General features: G+C 42.1%; 1 protein-coding gene across 1 annotated transcript in view; it reads right to left on the minus strand.

Annotated features, from left to right (window-relative positions):
• Positions 1 to 14,059, minus strand: part of LOC100522787 (adhesion G protein-coupled receptor E3-like) — a 41,232-nt gene that overhangs the window by 13,090 nt on the left and 14,083 nt on the right. Inside the window, exons 7-11 of the mRNA XM_005654746.3 lie at positions 13,335 to 13,512; positions 7,108 to 7,227; positions 5,216 to 5,409; positions 790 to 951; positions 76 to 276 (exon numbers count right to left, since the gene is read on the minus strand). Coding sequence (XP_005654803.1) covers positions 76 to 276; positions 790 to 951; positions 5,216 to 5,409; positions 7,108 to 7,227; positions 13,335 to 13,512 — 855 coding nt within the window. The remainder of the gene's footprint in view (positions 1 to 75; positions 277 to 789; positions 952 to 5,215; positions 5,410 to 7,107; positions 7,228 to 13,334; positions 13,513 to 14,059) is intronic.

Raw genomic sequence — 14,059 nt, forward strand, 5'->3', positions numbered from 1 at the left:
AACTATACTTCGATTTTTAAAAGTCTGAAAGAAAGAAGAAAGAAGGAATGAATGAATTGTGGCTAACTCTCTCACCTTGGGCTCCGTCCGGTCAATGCCTATGAGGAAGAGGAGGTGGGCCACGAAGAGGCAGATGGAGAGCTGCAGGTGGAGGGAGGTGCTGATGTTCTGGATGGGTCGACACAAGAGGAAGGTGAGGGCGGCCAGGAGCAGGCACAGCAGAGAGAGGCTCAGCCCCAGGTAGGTGATCACGGTCAGCACAGGATCCTTCTGGATCTATCAGGAGAAAAGAGATGCCAACACATTTTCATTTTGGACACTATGGTTCCTAATAATCCAGGCCTTAGTCCCCTAATTGCATGGTGTTCATTTCTTCCTGAGAGACTGAGTATCCAGAATGTGGCCAGATCACCTATCAATAGAGAACTCAGGGAGTTCCCTTGTGGCTCAGTGGGTTAAGGATCTGGCATTGTCACTATTGTGAGTTGAGTCACTGCTGTGATATGGGTTCAATTCCTGGTCCAGGAACTTCTGTATGCTGCCAATGAGGCCCCAAACCCCCTCATGATGAGATACCACCACACACCTCCTAGAAACGCTAATTATTTTTAATAAGAAAAAAAGAGTAATTTTTAAAAGGAAGAAAAGAAAAGAAGAAGGGAGAGGGAGATATACATATATTACTCTGTAATAATTTTTTCATCTTCCTTTTTTAAGGTCCCAGTCCCCTCACCCCACGCCACGCTGCAGCAGAGCTGACTTCAGTGACAAATGCGTTTATATACATACCTCCTCCAGCTCGACCGAGGCCACGAGGATGGCAAAGGTAGACAGATGACTGCAGCTGCATATGGTATGATTTCTGTCATAAAAGATGTTTTGGCACCCTTCATTCGACCAGACCGTCTCATCCCAGTAGACACAGACAGGCTTCTGGCTTTCCTCTAGCATCTGGAAAGAGAATTCCTCCTTCATGAGACATTATTTATTTATTTATTTATTTAGTCTTTTTGCGATTTCTCGGGCCGCTACAGCAACTCAGGATCCGAGCCGCATCTGCGACCTACGCTACAGCTCACGGCAACGCTGGATCCTTAACTCACTGAGCAAGGCCAGGGATCGAACCCGCAACCTCATGGTTCCTAGTCGGATTCGTTAACCACTGCGCCATGACGGGAACTCCGAGACATTATCATTTAAAATCAGAAGCTAAGCAACCTAAGTGCCCATCAACAGACAATTGGATTAAGAAGACGTAGGGGAGGAGCTCCTGCTGCGGCGCAATGGGATTGGCGGCCTCTTGGTAGCACTATGACTAAGGTTCAATTCCCCCTCCCAGCACAGTGGGTTAAGGACTCAGGGTTGCCACAGCTTCAGCTTAGGTTCAGACTGCTGCTTGGATCTGGTCCCTGGCTGGGGAGCTCCATACGCCATGGGGTGGCCAAAAACAGAAAAAAAAAAAGAAAAAAAAAATGGCCAACCAAAAACGAAAAAAAAAAAAAAAAGATGTGGGGAGCTATATATATATATAATATTTATATATTACATACTCCATTATATGTAATAATATTCCATCATATATAACAGAATATAATTATATGAAATTATGTATATTACATATTCCATTATATAATGGAATATGTATTATATATAATGGAATATAATTTTATATATTGCAATATTACTGAGCCATAAAAAAGCATGAACACTGCCATTTGCAGCAACACAGATGGACCTAGAGAATATTATGCTTAGTGAAATGAATCAGACAGAGAAAGACAGACACTCTATGTCATATCTTATATGAGGACTGTGGCGCAGTGGGTTAAGAATCCACTGCAGTGGCTCTGGTTGCTCTGGAGGCACAGGTTGGATCCCTGGCCTGGCACAGCAGCTTAAAGGATCTGGCATTGCTGCAGCTGCTACATAGCTCACAGCTGTGGCTCAGATTCAATCCCAGGCCTGGGAACTTCCATATGCCATGGGTTCAGCGTTAAAAAAAATAATAAAACAAATGAATGTATACATAAAACAGACACAGACTCACAGGCCTAGAAAACAAACTTGTGGTTTACCAAAGAGGAGAGGGAAGAGGGCAGGGACAAATTAGGGGTATGGGATTAGCAGATACAAACTACTATAGATCAAATAGATAAGCAACAAGGACCTAGTATATACCACAGGGAACTATACCCATTATCTTGTAATATCCTACCATGAAATATAATCTGCAAAAATACTGAATCAGTATGCCATACACCTGAAGCCAACACAATACTGTCAATCAATTACATGTCAATAAGAATTTTTTTTAATTTTTAAAAATAAAAAATAGGAGTTCCCGTTATGGCTTAGTGGGTTAAGGACCCAACATAGTTGCCATGAGGAGACTGGTCTTGCTCAGTGGGTTAAGTATCTGGCGTTGCCGCAAGCTACAGTGTTCATCACAGATGCGGCTTGGAGCTGGTGTTGCTGTGGCGGTGGTGTAGGCCTGCAGCAGTAGCTCTGATTCGACGCCTAGCCCAGAAACATCCATATGTGGCAATAAAAAAAAATCAGAATCTTGCACTCAAGGTCCTTACCATCCTGATTCATGATAATATTTTCTGACCTTTGACAGCTACCTCCTACCACGTTGCACATGTTTCTTTTTTTCCCTTGACATTCCTGGATGTTTTGTTCTTGTTCTATGTGGAAGTCCTATAGCCAGTACTTCAAAAGGAGACTGTGTTTGGAGATGAGGTCTTTAAAGAAGTATTTAAGGTAAACTCAGGTCACCAGGGGTGGGCCCTCATCCAATATGATTGGTGTCCTTGTAAGATGAGAATATCAGACACACACAGAGGGCGACCACGTGAAGACCCAGGGAGAAGGTAGGTGTCTATAAGCCAAGGAGAGAGGCTTCAGAAGAAACCAACCCTGGCACCCCTTGATCTCCATTTGGCCTCCAGAGCCTTGAGAACATACATTTCTGTTCTTGAAGCCATCCAGTCTGGGGTCCTTTGTTATGACAACCCTGGAAAACTCACTAAGCTTTTCCTCCCACATTGGTCTTCGCTTAAACTAGAAGACTTTCCCAAGAGATTTTGTGGCAGGTGATCCAAGGACCAGGCCATGCGAAACACAGCTTGAAACCCTGTTTGCTGAGAAAGCCCCTCCAGACAACGACACTTGCCATCTGGGAAGGAGCGCATTCTTGAGCCAGGCCCTGCCTAAGTCCTTTCCAGAGGCTAACACATTTAATCCTCAGAACCATCTTATGGCATAGGGACTGTCCTTGTCCCCATTTCATGGATGAGGAAAGCTGAGGCTCCCAGAAGGAGAAGCATTCATCAGAGGTCCTACAATAGGCAAGATGAAGCTTCTGGCAATGGACCCTGTGCTTAAGTAGCTCCCCATCTATCATCTCTCCTGACCGCTGCTCCATGGTAAAGGAGGTGTTGGTCATTTGCAGAAAGTCAGTGGAATGAGAGTTCAGTTTTTGAGACTTTTTAAAAATTATGGCAACAGTTTGTGATAACCCAGATGGGAAAAAAAGAATGGCTGTATGTCTATGTAGAACTGATTCGCTTTGCTGTCCACCTGAAACTAATACAATGTTGTAAGTCAACTATTCCACTGAAAATTTTAAAAAATGAAAAAAATTATGGCATTCTGTTTTCTTTTTTGTTTTTAGCTTTATAGTTGATGTACAAAGGACTACACATATTTACTACGTGCAACTTGACAAATTTGGACATTTGAAACATTTGTGATAGTATTTCCACTGTCAAGGTAAAAAACACAGGAGTTCCCATCATGGCTCAGCAGTTAACGAATCTGACTAGCATCCATGAGGATGCAGGTTTGATCCCTGGCCTTGCTCAGTGGGTTAAGGATCCAGCGTTGCCATGATCTGTGGTGTAGTTTCCAGACACGGACCAGATCCTGCGTTGCTGTGGCTGTGGTGTAGGCCAGCAGCTGCAGCGCTGATTTGACCCCTAACCTGGGAACCTCCATATGCCGTGCACCCCTAAAAAGTTAAAAAAAAAGGTGATAAACACACTCTCACTCAACCAAGAGTTTCCTTGTGTTCCTTTCTTTCTGTTTTTTGTTTGTTTGTTTTTGTGGAAGAATCGTTCGCATGAGAGCTACCCTCTTAACAAATTTTATAGTGCACAATACCATGTGAACTATATGCTTTGTTATAGAAAGTATTTTCTACTTAGAACTGGAAGCCCAGGGAACACATTTTAAAATTCTTCTTCAGTTAGTTGGAGGCTCAAGTTTCATTTCTTAGAGGCCCCAGAAATCCATCAAAATGTAAAAAAAAAAAAAACTTTTAATATGACAAGCAATTTTTTAAGGTCATTCTTTCATTTCCCCTATCTTTATTGAGGAGTACTGGCCAAATACAGTTGTCATATGGTGTGATGATTTGACCTGAAAATTTCTTACTGAGAACAGCTTATGCATTTTCCCTTCCCAACAATAAACATGGCTACAGGTTGTATTGCTTCTTCATCTGTTGAAGAAACAATTTCCAACATGTAATATTTTGGAGTAGCTGTTAATCAAGTACCTGGCTTGATTTCCAGTCTCCATAAGCCATCCCTGGTAAACCAGCTCAGCCAGAAAGAACTGACTGTAAAAATGACACTTTTCTTTTCTTTCTTTCCTTCCTTCCTTCCTTCCTTCCTTCCTTCCTTCCTTCCTTTCTTTCTTTCTTTTTTGCTTTTTAGGCTGCACCTGCGGCATATGGAGGTTCCCAGGCTAGGGGTCGAAGCAGAGCTACAGCTGCTGGCTTACACCACAGCCACAGCAATGAAGGATCCGAGCTGAGTTTCCCACCCACACCACAGCTCAACGGCAACACCAGATCCATAACCCACTGAGCAAGGCCAGGGATCGAACCCGCAACCTCATGGTTCCTAGTCAGATTCGTTTTTACTGCACCACGACGGGAACTCCATGATACTTTTCTTTTTCTCCTATTATCTTCCATCATGGTCTATCCAAAGAGATATGGTTCCCTGTGCTGTACAATAGGACCTCATTGCTTCTCTATGTATGACTGGGTCACTATGCTGTACAGCAGAAATTGACTCAATACTGTAAATCAACTATACCCTAATACAAAATAAATGTACAAAAAATGATACTTTTCCATTACTGGGTTTAAAGATGTCATAAAGAGAAATTTCCAGGTGTTCAAACAGCTTGATTTTTTGCCCACCTGTATATGCTGAAACGTGAAGTTCACAGGTATGGTCAGAGAGCATTTCTCCATACATCCTATGGAGGTGCTTATCACCTTGGAGTTCAGTTGAAAGCGATTCCGGTTTTCATCAAGAACTAGGTTTTCCTTAGCCACAAACGAGCCATCTAAGATGGGCCCAATAGAATCATAAGAAATAAAGACCACAGCACCTGAAAGGAAGCAAGGAACCAATCAACCTAAGGAGGAAACTGGGGAAAGTCTACTTAGAAATAAGTTAAGAGAGGCGTTCCCGTCGTGGCTCAGTGGTTAACGAATCCGACTAGGAACCATGAGGGGGTGGGTTCAATCCCTCGCCTTGCTCAGTGGGTTAAGGGTCCGGCATTGCCGTGAACTGTGGTGTAGGTTGCAGACGCGGCTCGGATCCTGCGTTGCTGTGGCTCTGGCGTAGACTGGTGGCTACAGCTCTGATTTGACCCCTCACCTGGGAACCTCCATATGCCTCGGGAGCGGCCCAAGAAATGGCAAAAAGACACACACACACAAAAAGAAGTTAAGGGAGTTCCCATTGTGGCTTGTGGCTTAAGGACCTGACATTGTCTAAGTGAGGATGAGGTTTGATCCCAGGCCCCAATCAGGTGGTTAAGGATCCAGTGTTGCCACAAGTTGCCACATAGGTCACAGATTCGGCTCAGATCCTCTGTTGCTGTGGCTATGGTGCGGTCCCAGCTGTGGCTCCAATTCGACCCTTGGTCAGGGAACTTCCATATGCTTCAGGTACAGCCCTAAAAAGAAAAAAAAAAAAACCTTAAGGACTTAACTTTAAAGTCTCTTATGAGTCTAACACAGAATGTAGGATTCTGAACTCTGCTTGACTAAACCATTAATCCATGAAAAATTGATTTGTAGTAGATTTCTTTTTCTTTTTTTCTTTTTTGCCTTTTTCTAGGGCTGCTCCCGCGGCATATGCAGGTTCCCAGGCTAGGGGTCCAATCGGAGCTGTAGCCACCAGCCTATGCCAGAGCCACAGCAACGCGGGATCCGAGCCGCGTCTGCGACCTACACCACAGCTCACGGCAACGCTGGGTCCTTAACCCACTGAACAAGGGCAGGGATTGAACCCACAACCTCATGGTTTCTAGTAGGATTCGTTAACCACTGAGCCACGACAGGAACTCCTGTGGCAGATTTCTGAAGTGTTTCCACTTGTAGGATGTTAAGGCTATTTCTAGATTCTATTAAAGAATTCCACTCTGGTCCTTGCAGCAGGATTTATAATAGCCAAGAGATGGAAGCAATTTAAGAGTCCATCCATAGACAAATGGATAAAGAAGATGTGGTATTTCTCCATAATGGAATATTAGCCATAAAACGAATAATGTCTTGCCATTTGCAGCAACATGCATGTGGAGGGGGACAAATGAAATAGGCGAAGGGGATTAAAAGGTATAAACTTCCAGCTGCAAAATATATGTCACAGGGATGTCATTACACACAGGGAGTATAGTCGATAACCCTGTAACAGTTTTATATGATGAGGTGATCATTCCTAACGTGTAAAAGTGTCACTATGTTGTACCCCCGAAATTCATATAACATTGTATGTGAATTATAATTTCATTTTAAAAAGTGAAGTTCAGGGAGTTGCCTGTGGCTCAGCAGGTTAAGAACCTGATGTTGTGTCTGTGAGCATTTGGGTTTGATCCCTGGTCTCGCTCAGTGGGTTAAGGACCTGGCGTTACTGCAAGCTGAGGCATAGGTCGCAGCTGCAGCTTCAGTTGGACCCTGACCCAGAAACTTCCATATGCTGCAGGTACAGTCGTAAAAAGAAAAAAGAAAAAAAGAGAAAGTACATTTCCCCTTCCCCCAAACTCTAGAGACTTCTAGATAATCTAGGTAATTTCTGTTACCTCTGGTTCCTCCTCCAGTGATGACGGTGCAATCAATCTCCATGGATGCCTTTTCAGTTTGAATGTTAAATGTCACGTTTTCTTCTTGGCAGCCATTCTTGATGGTCAGCGCTTTGATAGCTAAACAACAACAGCAAAGCAGAAAATCTGTGTGAAGACTGGATATCCTTTTGTCATTTATTTTAAAACAGAGTTTCATTGTCAGTCTCATTTAAAAAGTGACAAGAAGCTTCAAATAAAAACTGGAGCTTGGGTGATGGACGTGGAATGCACACATAGAGGGTAGGGTGTTGGCTTTGTTTGCACACCCAGGCTCTCATTGGAGGGAAAAAAATCCAATATGGTGGAGTTGAGTGGGGCTGGCATGGGAATTTGTCACCTCTTCTAGCCATGAGACCCATGCTCTTTCTTTTTGACCATGCTGCCATTCAAGGGGAGTGTCTACACTAGAGTTTGAGGCCATTACTTACTAATCAAACACTTTTCTACTTCTTCTGATGCATGAGAAAGAATCACAAGGCATCTAACTCTGTCGCTTCATCTCCCCGACCCCCCCACTATTTTGTCTCTTCTGTTTTGAATGTCATCTACATATGAATCCACTTTTAGCTTCAGCCTCCCTCTTTCTCTCCACCTCCACAAAAATAAGGTTAAAAACTAAGATTTAACCTGGCAGCAAATCCAGACTCTTGGCCGGAGGACACACCCAGAATCTGATCTCGGCCACCACCCTGGTCTGAAGGGCCTATGGTCAAATCTCTGCTGGCTTACCCCATTCACCTCTAACTGCATTCATTGTTGCCCCAGAGCAGCCAGTGGGATCCTTTCAAAATGTGAATCAGATCACTAGTAAATCCTCTGCTCAGAAGCCTGCAGCATCTCCCTGAATAAAGGCCAGTGTGGTTACAATTCCCAGGAAGGCCCTACCTGACCGTGTCCTGCATTAACTTGACCAGTCACCTCCAGCTCCTCTGCAGGTATCTCCATTACACCAGAAATGCTCTCCTCAAGGCCTTTGCACTGGCTTCCCTCTGCCCAGGATCATTTTCTCCCAAATATGCACACAGCTCACTCCTCCTCTCCCTTCTGGTCTTCTTACAAATCTCACCTTCGCTCCAAACCTACTCTGATCACCCCAGGTAGCATCACGACCTGCTTCCCTGGCATTCGCTAGCTCCCTAACCTCAGCTCCAAGACGCATACATTTGATTCCATCAAGAGTGAAAACTTCATCCAAAAGTCTTTTAAACCAAAAATTGTTTCAATGAAAATCTTACTATTTATTAAGTGAGAACCAAATAAAGAGTAAAATAAATTTTTAACTTTTTTAAAAAGCAAACCGGAGGTGCCTAAAACATCAATAGTCAATTTTAAGAGAATTCAAAATGCAAGACTAGAAGAGTACGTATTGCTTTAAAGCCACAGCAAATCTTAGGATTTGGTGCTTTCACTGCTGTGGCCTGGGTTCAATTCCTAGCCTGGAAACTTCCAAAAGCCGTGGGTAGAGCTGAATTTAAAAATAAGTAAACAAAGCCACAGAAAATCTCAATTTCATAATATAAGCTTTTTCTAAGTGTTTCAATGGCATCGAATGTACCAAAACATTTTAATATGATAATTATGAAAACGGGAGATTTTATGGTATAAATACTTAAGTCCAGGTGGTTCCTTATATTACATAATAAGCAAGCCTTAATAATTCAACCAAATGACCAGTTAATTATTTTTGCAAGAATGAGCAAATATTAAGTGATATAAGAATTAAGATTTAAGGAGTTCCCGTCATGGCTCAGGGGTAACGAACCTGACTGGTATCCATGAGGACATAGGTTCAATCCCTCGCTTCACTCAGTAAGTTAAGGATCCTGAGTTGCTGTGGCTGGGGAGTAGGCTGGCAGCTGCAGCTCCAATTCAACCTCTAGCCTGGGAACTTCCTAATGCTGTGGGTGCAGCCCTAATAAGACAAAAAATATATATATTAAGATTTAAAACAAACTCTTTTTAAAAAGTTTTCCTTTAAAGGGACTTTTTTCTGTAAGTCCTCAGATCCAAATTAAAAACACTTTTACAATATTGAAACAAAATTAAACAACAAACCACAGTTGGCAGAGGATGTTTAGAAACATAAATGGGATCCATAATATATAAAGAGCTCCTAAAGATCAATAAGATAAAGACTAAAAATACAATGGACAAGGAAAAGTGGATAAAGAAAAATGGAAAAAGAATATGAATCAGAAAAACAACAGAAAAGAAACCCGATGGCCAGTATAAAATAATCCACTGGTAATCAGTGAAATTCACATAAAACTATAGCAAGATAACATTTCTTATTCATCATCAGCAGGGGGGGAAAAAAGCCTGAAAACTCAAGGGTTGGAAGGTTGGCAACTGGAATGCTAATCCACAGAGTCAGAGTGTAAACTGGTACAACTACTAGGGAAAGCAACTTAGCAATAACCACAATGGTCAAAAATGCAAGTTCCTGGATTTCTCTTGTGGCTCAACAGGTTAAGAAACCACATAGTGTCCATGAGGATACAGGTTTGATCCCTGGCCTTGCTCAGTGGGTTAAGGATCCAGCATTGCCACAAGCTATGGGGTAAGTCACAGCTGCGGCTCAGATCTGGCGTTGCTGTGGCCGTGGTGTAGGCTGGCAGCTGAAGCTCTGATTCAATCCCTAACCTGGGAACGTCCATATGTCGCAGGTGCAGCCCTAAAAAGAAAAAAGACAATAATGCAAGTTCCTAATATCCAGGAATTCTGACTATAGAATTTCCTAGAAAGAGTCTTCCACGTGTACACCAGAAGCACATATGATAATGTCCATTTAATAACTGTGCGCAACAGCCATTCAAAGAGCATGTCCAGGTCTAAAAGAGTAAAAGTCAGCTTAAATTTGAAGAGAAAAAGGAAGCCCCACCCTCAGACACAGAAAAAGGCAGCTTCCATGGGAACAGGAAACATTACTCCTTTTCAGTTCGTGCAATAGCTGAAAAATATCATGATGACCATTCCCTTGAATGACCACTGTCTTCTGACCAATGACTCCTCAGACCTGCTCTGCTATGTTCACTTATTACGAGGGACACGCATTTGCTAAGCCGTCCTTGCCTTATGGCAGCACCCGATCCCTAGTTAATCCTCCCTTCTCCAATCCTGCCTCAGAAATAGCAAGCGATCCAGGACTGACCCGTGCTTCACTATGGCCTCTTTAGGTCTCTTCAGCAGGAACCCCAATCCTGCAAAAGAGACTCCTATTCTCTTGCTGATTCAGAGGCATTTCACTCATCTTCTGGAATGTTCTCCCTTGAGTAAAATCTGACTGTCCCTGTTGATCTTTGGCTGATGAAGCTTTAATAGCCAGATACTAAAACGATCAAATAGCCAACAGGAGAAGAGGGGAGAAATAAATTGGGATACGATCATGAGATGGACTATTACAGAATAAAAAAGAATAAACTAGACAAGGAAGATAGACTGTTGACATCGAGTGGAGAAGCTAGAGCGCTTGTACCCTGTTGGTGGGAATGCAAAATGGTGGAGCACCTGTGGAAAACAGGTTGGTAGTTCCTCGAAAGATTAAAAATAGAATTGCCATACTATTTAGCACTTCCACTTCTCAATCCAAAAGAACTAAAATCAAGATTGAGAAGAGATATATGCCCATGTTGGTTGCAGCATTATTCACAACAGTCGCCATATGGAAACAATGTCAATACACCCTGACAGACGAATGGATAAAGAAAATGTAGTATATACATGCAATGGAGTATTTTTCAGCCTTAGAAAGGAAGGAAATTCTGCCATATGGGACAGCATGGATGAACCAGGATGACTCTGCCAAGTGAAATAAACCAGACACAGAAGAACAAATACTGCATGTTGCCACTTATATGAGGTATCTGACATAGGCATCAAGAAACAGAGAATAAAACGGTCATTTCCAGGAGCTGGGTGAGGGACATCAGGAGTTGGGGTTCCATGTGTGCAAAATTTCAATTATGCAAGATGAGTAAAAGTTCTAGAACTGTGCCCTACAATGGTGTGCCTATAGTTAATAATACTGTACTGTGCACTTAAAATTTTGTTGAAAGGACACATCTTCAGTTCACTGTTCTTATCACAATAAAAAATGCAAAAAAAAAAAAAAGGGGGTAGACTAATGAAAGCAACTTGGAGAATCATAGGGAAATCTTATTTACAGAAAGTTATAAGCACTCCTAAGTAGTACCTATCGTTCAGGGAATATAAACATAAATATGTAATAAAAAATATCAACACACAGACTCAAAGGACACACACAAAATTGATGAGACTACGTTTCTATATGACAGGGCTGGAAGAAAAATATTCTGTAATATTCTATAACCTTCTACTTCATAAATAGAAAATAGTATAGTTAAATATGGCAAAAGGCATAATAACATTTGCTAATTCTGGGGGAGGTCAAATACATTGTTATAGTATTCTCTGAGATTTACTGGGATTTTTTTTTTTTTTTTTTTTGCTTTTTTTTAGGGCTGCACAGGCGGCATATGAAAGTTCCCAAGCTAGGGGTCGAACTGGAGTGCAGCTGCCGGCCTACACCACAGCCACAGCAATGCCAAATCCGAGCCGTGTCTGTTACCTACACCACAGCTCATGACAACACTGGCTCCTTAACCCACTGAGCAGGGCCAGGGATCAAACCTGTATCCTCATGGATACTAGTCGGGTTTGTTTCCACCATGCCACAACAGGACCTCCCTACTGTGATTTTTTTAACCTAAAAAAGTGAGATCTTCTTCACTAATTGATGATAGGATCACAATTTTTTCCCTGTCCTTATATTTAGCCATGCATTCATTCGTTTGACAATTACCAAGCCCTTCTAGGTACCAGACACTTTACTTCCTAGGCGGTGTTGATTTATTTATTTGTTTTTATTTATTTTGGCCATGCTCACAGCATGTAGAAGTTCCCTAGCCGCTGACTGAACTCACACTATAGCAGTGATGAGGGTGGATCCTTAACTGCTAGGCCACCAGGGAACTCCACTAGGTGCTATTTATATCTTTTTTTGCCCATGGAAACCTTGTTGCCTCTAAGAGTAAAGACTTTTATCCTTCAATGTATCGTTGTTAAAGATTTGTACCTAACAACTACAAGGTGACACAGACTGAAAAATGACAGTACTATAGCTACAAAAGATTCACTATGGAAATAGGTTAGACTTGACTGATGGATGGATGTTCAGCCAAATGAACTTTCAAGCCTCATCCAGTGCAAGCTTAGGATTCTAAAGAGAAACAGGAGGAGTTCCCTGGCAGCCTAGGAGTTAAGGACCTGGCAATATCACTGTTTTTGCTTGGGTCTGTGCTGTGGCAGATTTTTGATCCCTGGCCTGGGAACTTCCACATGCCATGAGCAGGGCCAAACAATAATAATAATAATAATAATATATTTTTTTAAAAGATAAATAAAGAAAAACAGGATATTTTGTGTCAAGTACATACACAGGTCTCGCCAGTGTAAGAACAGAGAAAGCCGTTTCCTGCCAAACGTGGCTCTTGAATTTTAGCTCCACCAGCATTTCCTAAACCCAAATTAAATTCAAATGTCTGGCACTGCTATGTTCATAGCAGCACTATTCGCAATAGCCAAGACATGGAAACAATCTAAAATGTCCATTGACAGATGCATGCATTAAGAACATGTGGTACATATACACAATGGAATACTACTCAGCCATGAAAAAGAACAAAATAATGCCATTTGTAGCAATCTGGATGCAACTAGAGACTCTCATAGTGAAATAAGTCAGAAAGTGAAAGACAAATACCATATGATATCACTTACATGTGGAATTTAAAATACATCACAGATGAACCTATCTACAGAACTGAAACAGACTCATAGACCTGGAGAACAGACTTGTGGTTGCCAAGGGGGAGGGGGAGGGAGTGGGATGGACTGGGAGTTTGGGGTGAGTAGATGCAAACTATTACTTTTAGAATGGATAAGCAATGAGGTCCTGCTGAACAGCACAGGGAACTAAATCCAATCACTTGTGATGGAACACGATGGAATATAATGTGAAAAAAGAATGTGTGTATATATATACATGTATAACTGGGTCACTTTGCTGTATAGCAGAAATTGACAGAACATTGTAAATCAACTATAATATGATTTTTTTTAAAGAAATTCAAATGTCTGCATGAGTATCCATGACCATGGCTTACCCATGTATGATGATTGTACATTCACTGTCCCTTCAGTGGGTTGCTCCAGGGCAGCTTTATACGCGGCCGACTCCACACTTTGAAGATAATGCTTTGCTAAAAAGTTCGTTTCTTCCTTGCTTCTCAGAGATGACTCGTTCAGGATGTTGCTGACTTCAGGGTAAGAATTAGCCACTTCCTGCCACAGAAAATAGTGAGTGTGAAAACAGCTCTTCTTTGGGAGGAAATCATAAAAGGAAACTGAGTACAGATTCACTTTTCCAGACTGTGGGACTTCAAGGCCTCTCTGAGGAGGCTGAACTCAAAGCCTCTGGCCAAGACAAGAATTACCAGACCCAAGACACATGCACCCGCATATTCATTGTAGCACTATTTACAATAGCCAAGACAAGGAAACAACCCAAATGTCCATCAACAGATGATTGGATTAGGAAGGTGTGGTATATATACATAATGGAATACTACTCAGCCATAAAAAAGAATGGAATAATGCCATTTGCAGCAACATGGATGGAACTAGAGACTCTCATCCTGAGTGAAGTAAGTCAGAAAGAGAAAGACAAATACCATAGGATATCACTCATATCTGGAATCTAATATGTGGCACAAAGGAACCTTACCACAGAAAAGAAAATCATGGACTTGCAGAACAGACTTGTGGTTGCCTAGCAGGAGGGGGAGGGAGTGGGGTGATTGGGGAGCTTGGGGTTAACAGATACAAACTA

The sequence above is a fragment of the Sus scrofa genome, chromosome 2, assembly GCF_000003025.6.
Source record: "Sus scrofa isolate TJ Tabasco breed Duroc chromosome 2, Sscrofa11.1, whole genome shotgun sequence".
Lineage (NCBI taxonomy): Eukaryota > Metazoa > Chordata > Mammalia > Artiodactyla > Suidae > Sus > Sus scrofa.